This window comes from Brassica oleracea, chromosome C8 (genome assembly GCF_000695525.1).
Source record: "Brassica oleracea var. oleracea cultivar TO1000 chromosome C8, BOL, whole genome shotgun sequence".
NCBI lineage: Eukaryota > Viridiplantae > Streptophyta > Magnoliopsida > Brassicales > Brassicaceae > Brassica > Brassica oleracea.
Genome location: NC_027755.1, coordinates 15,635,494 through 15,646,195, shown reverse-complemented (window position 1 = coordinate 15,646,195; position 10,702 = coordinate 15,635,494). Strand labels below are relative to the sequence as shown.

General features: G+C 37.4%; 2 protein-coding genes across 3 annotated transcripts; both read left to right on the top strand.

Annotated features, from left to right (window-relative positions):
• The first annotated feature begins 449 nt into the window (after positions 1–449).
• LOC106312082 (scarecrow-like protein 13) lies at positions 450–3,252 on the top strand. 2 transcript variants are annotated; one of them, XM_013749463.1, is made up of 2 exons: positions 450–561; positions 1,247–3,252. In XM_013749463.1, the coding sequence occupies exon 2, from the start codon at positions 1,304–1,306 to the stop codon at positions 2,903–2,905; it is 1,602 nt and encodes a 533-aa protein (XP_013604917.1). In that variant the 5' UTR covers positions 450–561; positions 1,247–1,303; the 3' UTR covers positions 2,906–3,252. The 2 variants fall into 2 exon arrangements, with proteins under 2 accessions (XP_013604917.1, XP_013604918.1); XM_013749464.1 differs by having other exon boundaries at positions 466–574.
• A 147-nt stretch (positions 3,253–3,399) lies between these two features.
• On the top strand, positions 3,400–6,627 carry LOC106312083 (putative WEB family protein At4g17210). Its single transcript, XM_013749465.1, has 6 exons — positions 3,400–3,627; positions 3,693–3,840; positions 3,951–4,215; positions 4,348–4,552; positions 4,682–5,024; positions 5,092–6,627. Exons 5-6 carry the CDS (start codon positions 4,845–4,847, stop codon positions 6,481–6,483), a joined length of 1,572 nt encoding a protein of 523 aa, XP_013604919.1. The 5' UTR covers positions 3,400–3,627; positions 3,693–3,840; positions 3,951–4,215; positions 4,348–4,552; positions 4,682–4,844; the 3' UTR covers positions 6,484–6,627.
• Positions 6,628–10,702: the final 4,075 nt, after the last annotated feature.

Genomic DNA, 10,702 nt, shown 5'->3' with positions numbered 1-10,702 from the left:
AAACAGCCATCTTGCGATGTAGCAGCCAAAGTCAAAGTTTCACTCTAGCGATGTTGCTTTCTTCTGCAGTTTCATATCAGCTTGTAGTAGTCAGTTTGGATAGATCCGGTTAACTTGGGTTTAGAGCTATGCTTGTATCAATTTTTTAAAAAATCGTGTATTCTTTATATATCATACATTTTAAATTAATAAGATCAGATTCTATAATTTGGCTATTTTCTTATCAATCATGAAACATACTTATTAGAAATTAATAAATTTACAATGGCAAAAGTGACAGATAGTAGATAAATAACATCAAAAGAGTAATAAAAAAAGACAGTGGTAAGTGCTAGCTACTACTGCCGTCCAAAAGTCAATGGTCAGAGTGGCATATTAAGTGAATAAAAGGAATAAAAGGGACATTTAATAGGTCCAAGAGGGTCATGACATTTTGCACTTTTTATATCCTCTTCTTCCTCATCAAGCCTTTGATTCTTGAGTATGCAATCAAACCTTCTGCTTCCTCTCTGTTCCCTTCCAGCAATATCCACCCCAATCCCTCCAGGGTCTCTCCTTAAGGTTAGCTTTTGTGGTAATCTATGCACAACCCCCTTTCTCCTTTATTTGTCATGCCAACACTTTTCAGTTCCATTTACTCTTTTTTTCTTCCTTATACCATGAAACTATTTTCTTCTTATCTATTTTAACTCTGTTTTAGGCCTTTGATCATAGGGTTTTTGAATCCTAGGTGTTATGTGCCTTTTGGTTGTTTTAGGTGTGAAGGATATGAGATTATATAAGTAGCCAAAATCAATTTGTCTATGTCTTGTCTTGTGTTGATCAAAAGTGCAGAATGTATAAAAATCATGACTTTTAGCGTCAAATTTAATATTTTCAATCCAATAGTTGAATCCCTGATTTTAGGGTTTGACTCTTAACCTTCGAACTGATTTAATTTTTGTAGAGAGAGATTAGGCTTCTATTTTTGGTAATAGGGATCTTGAGGCAGTACCAAAAACCGAACTTTGTATTCCTGAAAGATGATAGATCTCTCTTTTTTTTTTTTTTATGACCCCTTTGATTGATTGATTTTGCAAATGGGTTTTTGACTTTTGACTACATTCTTGTCGGATACGTCTGGAAAAATTGTTCACAAGAACTAGACTCTTTATTTTCTTCTGTCACAAATAATATTGTCTGTATTTAAGTTGCTTGTACGCTGCTGTAGCCTCACTTGTCCTTCTCTTCCTTTCCATGGAGACAGGTCGGTTCAGTCAAACAAAAGAGACAGACTTAAAAGACTATCTACTAGAGGGTTATAATGCAAACATCTCAGAAACATCACAGTGCAGCTGGACTTCACATGCTGTATCCTCAACCACACTGTTCACCTCAGTTTCAAATGATAGACAACAACAACAACAATGGCTCCTCCAAAGAAAGCTTCTTCACCCTCGAATCATCAACTGCTTCCGGTACTACTCTTCCTTCCTATGACTCACCTTCTTCTGTGAGCATCACATCTGGTAGGAGCCCGTTTTCTCCTCAGGGCTCTCACTCATGCATCTCTGATCCACATCCTTCCCCTGAAAACGTCTATGAATCACCCTTGAGCGCAGCGTCTTCCTATGTCTACGACGAAGCCGGGGTCAAGAGCAAGATCCGTGAACTCGAGGAGACGCTGCTGAGTTCTGACCCCAAAGTTGAAGAATACTCAGGCTTCAGCCCAGCTGCTGGGAAGTCATGGAACTGGGACGAGCTCTTGGCGTTGACTCCACAGCTAGACTTGAAAGAGGTGCTACTAGAGGGAGCTCGTGCGGTCGCTGACGGGGACTTCGCTACAGCGTGTGGGTTCATCGACGTCTTGGAACAGATGGTGTCGGTCTCAGGAAGTCCTATCCAACGTCTTGGCGCTTACATGGCGGAAGGGCTTAGAGCGAGGCTTGAAGGCTCTGGAGGGAATATATACAGAGCCTTGAAGTGCAACGAGCCAACGGGAAGGGAGCTCATGTCTTACATGGGAGTTCTCTATGAGATCTGCCCTTATTGGAAGTTCGCGTACATGTCTGCAAACGCTGCTATCTTGGAAGCAACGGCTGGTGATAACAGAATCCACGTCATCGATTTCCAGATCGCGCAGGGATCGCAGTACATGTTCCTCATCCACGAGCTTGCTAAACGACCCGGTGGGCCCCCTTTGCTGCGTGTCACAGGCGTGGACGATTCGCAGTCTTACTACGCCCGTGGGGGAGGACTCACCTTGGTAGGTGAGAAGCTCGCCAACATGGCGAAGTCGTGCGGCGTGCCGTTTGAGTTTCACGACGCGATCATGTCCGGGTGCGAGGTCCACAGGGAACACTTAGGGGTGGAGCCTGGGTTCGCCGTCGTGGTGAACTTCCCTTTCGTGTTGCACCACATGCCCGACGAGAGCGTGAGCGTCGAGAATCATAGAGACAGGCTGCTCCATCTGATCAAGAGCCTCGGACCGAGGCTCGTGACGCTTGTGGAGCAAGAATCCAACACGAACACCTCGCCTTTCCTGTCGAGGTTTGTGCAGACGCTTGATTACTACACGGCGATGTTTGAGTCGATCGATGCGGCGAGGCCGAGGGATGAGAAGCAGAGGATCAGCGCGGAGCAGCACTGCGTGGCGAGGGATATAGTGAACATGATAGCGTGCGAGGAGAGGGAGAGGGTTGAGAGGCACGAGGTGCTGGGGAAGTGGAGGGTGAGAATGATGATGGCAGGGTTCGTGGGATGGCCGGTTGGCGGATCCGCGGCGTTTGCGGCGAGTGAGATGCTTAAAGGTTACGACAAAAACTATAAACTAGGAGGGAGTGAAGGAGCGTTGTATCTGTTCTGGAAGAGGAGACCCATGGCTACATGTTCCGCTTGGAAACCAAACCCAAATCAGATTGTGTAGGACATGGTGGTGAACTGAGAGTGGATGAAGCAGAAGAAGATGAGCACACAACACACATCTGCCAGCCTGTAAATTTTTGAGGATGTGTAATGATGTTTTAAGTTGTAACACATACTATAAGTCAACTAGTTTATATATTGTGTATTTGTATACAAAGCAAACCTGGTGGTGGTTGTTTTTTTTCCCTGTAATTTTGCTGTTGTTGTGGGGGTGGGTGCTACTGATGAAATATAACCAAAGCATTATTAGGTTATTGCTCTATAATCTTGTATAATAACTGTATGAGTCAACTGGCGGCTGAGCCAAAAGGTTTGAAGTAAAAGTATTAAGACCAAATCTACAGGTCAGATTGTGGTTGTGTCTGATAATCCTTAAAAGAAGTAACCAACCAACCCACAAAACCAAGTTATATCACCTTCACTTTATTTTTTTACTTTTATAAGGGTTCAAGATTTCCTTTGCCTTTTAAGTCTCCATAAAATAAAAATGTAGAACTCTTGCCAACTGTTGTTTGTTTGTCTAATGCTCTTGTCACTCTTTCTTGTTTCATCGAATAAGTTTATAAGAAGGCAAAAGGAAACATGAGGGAGATGGAAATGTAGATTCTGAAGAGGAGGTTTCAGGGTTTTTGTATGGACAGGCTTCAGAAGGAAGTAATTGCTCTAAGGAAGATTTGTGAGAGTGAAGACGGTATTATAATGCCAAAAAATGACGAAAGCAACGTAAGCTTCATCTCTTCAACTATAAAAAAACCTTACTTAATAAGTTAATATGACTATGTACACAGATGTTGTTGAAGAAAGTGGATAACGAAGGCCATTAAAGTGAAACAAGAATGCAAAGAGGGAAGCTGCAGCGAGAGAAAAGGAAAAAACGTGTTGGCAGTGTTGAACAAAGAGTCAAAAACGATGTAGAAAGGCAAACTTTCCGAGAAGGTTTGGTCATCGTTTCCTTTATTGTTTGTCTATGTCTTTTGAGAAAAATAATCAGTCAAACTTGAAGACAAATCTGCTATTTATATGTCTACTAATTCTATGATGTGCAGCCGCCTACATATTCACGTTGAAAATCCTGTCTAATAGAGGAAGAAGAAGAAGCTTATTAGAATGAAGATATTCAAGAACATTGGTCTTCGTTTAGGTGTACATATTGAGTAGGTGGGGGATTACAAGAACCTCGAACTCAAGAAGACGTCTGCGTGTGTTTATACCGTCTGGATTGCAAAATGTGTTTTAAATGTTGAAATAAAACTTGCATCTCTTAGCCTATCTTTTAGTTGAGATACTAGCAATTATCATGAGAATCTAAAGGTAAGTCAGAATCTGGTCAACACAAAAAAAAAAAAAACAGGGGAATACTAATGTTCTCTGTAGTAAGCAAAAAAGATATGAGCATGAAGTTAACATTTAAATACAAAAAGACTATCTCTCTCTTTCTCTCAGGAAGTGAGAAGGAACCGAACCATATAGCAAAATGAAAGGCATGGTTGATCTTCGTAGCAAGATCAATTTAAAGAGGGAGGATCTCCATGGTGCTCTATGTAAGATGATGTTTCCTGCTGTGTAGACGTGCAAGCGTTGGAGGAGGAAATGAGTTGAATACCTCTGTGAATGTTGGGAGAGCAATGATACGTATACATACCAAAAGGTAATATTAATTTTGCTATCTATCAATATTACTTTTCCTGTCAGTTTCAAAAAAAAAAAAATGTATTGCTTTTGGTGTATTCAAAAAAATAATATTATTTATAAATACTTTTAAGGTTTCTCATATCAGGATTTGATGTCTAAAGATAGAAGAATGGATTTAGAGTTGACAAAAGACAAGAGAGCGCAAAACATGGCGACCCTCTGGTCCATTATTTGGAAGACCAAAGATCCACAGGATCAACATCAAACCCTCTCTATCTGCTTAATCACGTAAAACAAGACAAAAACATATGGCGAAGAACCGAGCGGATGCTCCGGTGGAGACTCCTCCTCGGATGAGTGAGGTGGTGGGAGAGATTGACACTCGTTCTCCCTTCCAATCCGTTAGAGACGCCGTTAGTTTATTCCGTCAAGCTAGCTTCTCTAAGCAACAACAACAACCGCGTCTCTCCTCTCCATCCTCCTCACAGGTACATTCATTCATTCTTCTCTCATTCCCAACTCTTCATTTCTCTGAAATAGCTTCCCTTTCTTAAGGACGCAACGGATGTGTCGGAGAAAGAGACGCAGCTTCTGTTAGCAGAACAAGAAATGGACAGAGTCCAGCTCTGTCTCGATACCTCTGTCAAAGCCAAAGCAAGAGCTCTCTCTGATCTCGACTCTGCTCAGCGAAAGGCCTTTGACTTGAGGGCTAAACTAGAAGCCACCAAACATTCCAAAAAATCTGCCATCCTAACCAAACACACAATGAACCAACGGTTAGAAAAACTCCAATCTCGAAGCCAAGAAACAGAGCGCGCAAGAGAGAACTACATTTTAGCTACCGCGGGGCTACTCATGGCGAGGCAAAAGCTCGCGGAGATAAAACAAGAATTCAGCATTTCCGTGGAAGAGAGGCTATCAGAGCTTCATAGAGCAGAGGAAGCAGAGTGCGCAACAGTGGTTAACTCCCAAAAGATCAGAGACATGACACATGAGATATCCGAGATGCGTGACGCTGCTGAGAGGCTGAAGTCAGGTGCTGATAGGATAAAAAAAGAAGAGGAAAAGATCAACGAGGAGAGAGTGGACATGGGAGAAACTTACGGGGATATGAAACAAGAGGCTGAGCTGAGGCTGGAGGATCTGAGACGAGGTTGTGACCCTGAGCTGAGGAAAGATATAGATGAGCTGGAGGAGATATCTGCAGAGAACGAGCTTTTACAAGAGGAGATCAAACTTGCTAGGGAGCTCAAAGAGGCCAAGAGCGCGATGCGTGAGATTTTTGATGAAGAAAGATCATACAAAAGCTTGGTGGGATCTCTCACGGTGGAGTTGGAAGGTGTGCAGAGAGAGAACAGAGATCTGAAGGGAAAGGAAAACGAGAGAAAAGCTTTTGAAGAAGTAGAATGGGTTGAAGTGAGTCGAAAGGTCGATGAAATCATCAGTGAAGCTGAGAGGACAAGACAAGAAGCGGAAGAGATGAGGATGCAGGTGGATGAACTCAGGAGAGAAGCAGCAGGCAGGCGTACAGTGATGGGTGAAGCAGTGAAGCAGCTAGAGATAGTTGGAAGAGCTGTGGTGAAGGCGAAAACCGCAGAGAGGAGAGCTGTGGAAGACATGAGAGTACTTACTGATAAGAAGGAGAGTTTGACTCACGATGAGCCTGATAAGAAGATTAGAATATCATTGAAAGAGTACGAGGAGTTGAGAGGGAAGCATGAAGAGTCAGAGAGAATGGTTCAGTACAAGGCCAAAACGGTTGCTGTTCAGCTGGAAGAGATCAAGGAGAGCAGAGTAGAAGGGGAGATAATGCTGGAGGAGAAGATGAAAGAGATGGAAGAAGTAGAGGAGGCTATTGATTCTGCGTTGAGAAACGCAGAGATCGCAGAGGAAGCACACTGCATCGTCGATGCTGAACTTAGAAAATGGAAACCACAAGAGTTGTAGCATATGTTATTGATGTTTAGGTATTTAGAGAAGTACTAGAATATGTCCATATATGTTTTTTTGGATAAATTGATAATTACTCAGAGTTGTTCATTAGTGCTATAACACTGGAACAAAGACTTGAAAGATAGATTTTCAAGGGCATCTTTGTTTTCTTCATGTCAGAATGTGAAACTGGACACCATACCATAGTGGACAACCACATGCATACATGATACAACCGTCATTTCTAGGTTAATTTTTTTTTTTCATATGTTCATTTCTAATTTTTCAGATTCCATTTTGCATGGTTTGAACGTAAACATTTAGAAAAATGTTTAGATGGGATTTAAACCATTACATCACAACTAACATCTAAAACTTGATATAGCTAATTTTATTATAAAGTATATTTAGCACATTGAACAATTGTTTATGGAATTTAAATTGGTCCTAGTCGTGTAACATTAAAATCATATCCTCAAAATCTTGCAAAAATTGGTCTCTTAATCTTTTACAAATGTAAATAATACGTTTATATTGATGTAGCTCTCTTTGTTCTCAAATGTAACAACAATTTGTGTATTATTTACGTATAAAGGAAGTTTAATTAGCGGTGAAAATTACAAAACTTTGATCTAGTATAGTGTGAGAGCTTTAAACCTTACACACTGATGAAGGTAATGTGACGTTCACAAAAAGATGACTTCTCGGATGCAAGATTGTATATATGAAAGATGTTTTTAACTTGCTAACGGTAAGATATACTGACACAATTAACCAAAAGAAAATAGAAAACATGATTGTGTATTATATCACAATAGAGATGTACATGCATTGCACACTTAAGGAACATGATTGTGGGCTTGGATGAGCATGATAATGACTAGATGTTAAGGCTTAAACGTGAAGCAAGGTTGATGAAGATTGCAGCTAAGCAGCTGGCTATGCTGATGACTCGGAGAGTAGTCAGAGCAATGAAGAAATTAAGCCAAAGAGGTGAATGGTTAGTATTTACACGGGTTAGTTCTTATGTAATGCTTCTTTTATGTTCTTTTTAGATATGACAAGGTTGAATTAAGAAGTTTTAGGCTGACTTCGATAAATAAGATTTGGTTGGCAACTTGTTTACTTCAACATTTCTTTAACTAAAGAGCTTACTATGTGTTGAAAAAATGGTTTATAAAATAATTTAAAAGAGTATAAACGTTTAAATAATTTTAGCAATAACCATTTCATTCTCCAATACAAAACCATGATGAAGCTGAAGCCTTTGTGTAATCATTATTATGGTGGCCGCGGGATATCTTATATATTAAAACAGAAGTCACAACTTTGATTCATGTGTGATTTTTTTAAAAAATAGACTCTCACTAGAAATCAGTTATCATTCATTTATTACTACCGGATTGGTTAACAAACTCACCTTGATTCATGTGTGATATTTTTATTTGGATCATCATTTAAATTTTTTATTAAATGTATTTCCTTAATGCTAATATATAATTTTTTAACTACTTAAATCATAATATAATTTGATATCTTTTAATTTAAAATATAAATATATATATTTAATTTTCTTAACAAATGTGTTGAAAAACATTATAACAATATCTTAATTATCAAAAATTGTATATAAATATTTTCACTAATTTTGTAATTAGTAATGAAATTAATGTTATTATACATTAATATATATATATACTCAATTATCTTTTATAAACATTATATTTAACTAATTTTACTATTTTATAGTTATATCTATCATTTTAAAATAAAACATTGTATTTAACTAAATATGATAAAATTATTTAAACTGATAAATTAATATATTTTATTTTCACAAACATTAAAATTTATGCTAGAAATATAATACATTAGTAAATTAGATAATTTATGCATAAAATTAACTTATCTTAAATTTTTTTATATATATAGTTATTATCTTAAATGAATAAACATAAAAAATATTGATAAAAAATAATCTAGCGCTTTGAATTGCGGATCAGGATCATAATAATTGAATAAAAAATAATTTTAAAATATATATAATAAAAATACCAAATATATGTGATGATTTGAAATAATCAATTAACTGAAAACTATTAAATTGTTATATTTAAAATAATTATATATAAGCATTTAAATATGTAAGTAACTTAAAAAATATATTCTAATTATGTAAAATATATATAAACATAAAAATTAATACCCGCACGGTTGTGCGAATCCAAATCTAGTGTATATGTCTAAAGGGAGACTTATTTGATTTTAGTCACAATGAATATCTCTTTCGCAGCCGGGAAAACGAAGCATGTAATACCGATCTCTTCATGTCTTCTGTGGGTGGTGACGCAGGCTTGTAGAGCTTTCAGGAGCACTATGTCGGAGTACCGTCGCAGGAGAATCACGGTGCATTCTCAAAAAAAATGCACAGCTTAGGTAAGGATGAGCATAGAAAATCTCAAACAATTCAGAATTAATATCTTCATCAAAGTCGGAGTTCAAGCGCTTAATTCCATGTAGTGTCTTCACATGTATCAATATAAAATAATTAAAATATATATCTTATATACTAAAACAGAAGTAACAACATTGATTTGTGTGATTTTTTAAAAAATAGATCTAATAGACATATTCCTAAAAAGTCATGTTACATTTAATCTCTAATCTTATCATTTAAATTTTGGGTCTACCAGAAATTTTTATGGGCTTTTTGCAAAATTAACCTACAACTTAAAGTCAAATATAAAACTAACCTCCTTTTTTTTGAAAATTGGTTTTGCCCTATTCACTCCACAAGTTCATATAATTTACGAAAATGTCATCAATTTTTTTTATTTTTTTTTCGAAAATGACATTTTTACTCTCTCACCCTCATCATCTTCAAGTAATTACAAGATTGTCATTGTCATCAATACCACAACCACCATGAACAACCAATTTGAAGCTCTTAATGCTCCCAAAATCGATTTACCCTTCTTCTTTTTCCATTCTTGTGAACTAAACACAACATATCTCTCACTTTCTCTCCACAATGAGCTAAAAAAATCCAAGATTTTGATTCTAAAATTTTTATGGTTCATAGAGTTATAGAAGCTAACAAATCTGGGTGGGTTACTTTCGTTTGTGATTCTGTATGTTTGGAGAAGCCTTATGTATGCTAAGAAACTTATCTCACCAATTTAAGGTATGACATCGAGATTTTTTCCAGATCTGTTCGTCAGACAACTTACTTGGGAAGTCGTCTGGCTGTAGACAACTTACCTGGAAGTCGTATGGTCAACGCAGAGGTTATTTTACAATTGACTTTGAAATTTGTAACCTGAGACGACTGAAAGTTAAGTCGTCTACTATTGTTTGGTTTCAAAAAAATTTCCAAAGAACCTAGACGACTTACATTTCAGTCATCATAGGTTAGTTTTGCATTTGACTGGATAATTTCAAAAGTTTGACTTCCCCAGACGACTTACATTTCAGTCGTCTAGTGAAAATTAAAATAATAATATTTTTTTAAAAGTAGACGACTTAACTGTAAGTCGTCTACTTTTAAAAAAATATTATTATTTTAATTTTCAGTAGACGACTGAAATGTAAGTCGTCCGGAAAAGTCAAACTTCTGAAATAATCCAGTCAAATGCAAAACTAACCTATGACGACTGAAATGTAAGTCGTATAGGTTCTTTGGAAATTTTTTTGAAACCAAACAAAAACAGACGACTTAACTTTCAGTCATCTCAGGTTATAGATTTCAAAGTCAATTGCAAAAATAACCTCTGCGTTGACCAGACGACTTCCAGGTAAGTTGTCTACAGCCAGACGACTTCCCAAGTAAGTCGTCTGACGAACAGATCTGGAAAAAAACTCGAAGTCATACCTTAAATTGGTGAGATAAGTTCCTTAGCATACACAAGGCTTCTCCAAGCACACAGAATCACAAACGAAAGTAACCCACCCAGAATCGTTAGCTTCTATGACTCTATAAACCATAAAAAATGTAGAATCAAAATCTTGGGTTTTTTTAGCTCATTGTGGAGAGAAAGTGAGAGATATGTTGTGTTTAGTTCACAAGAATGGAAAAAGAAGAAGGGTAAATCGATTTTGGGAACATTAAGAGCTTCAAATTGGTTGTTCATGGTGGTTGTGGTATTGATGAAAATGGCAATCTTGTAATTACTTGAAGATGATGAGGGTGAGAGAGTAAAAATGTCATTTTCGAAAAAAAAAAAAAAAAAAAAAA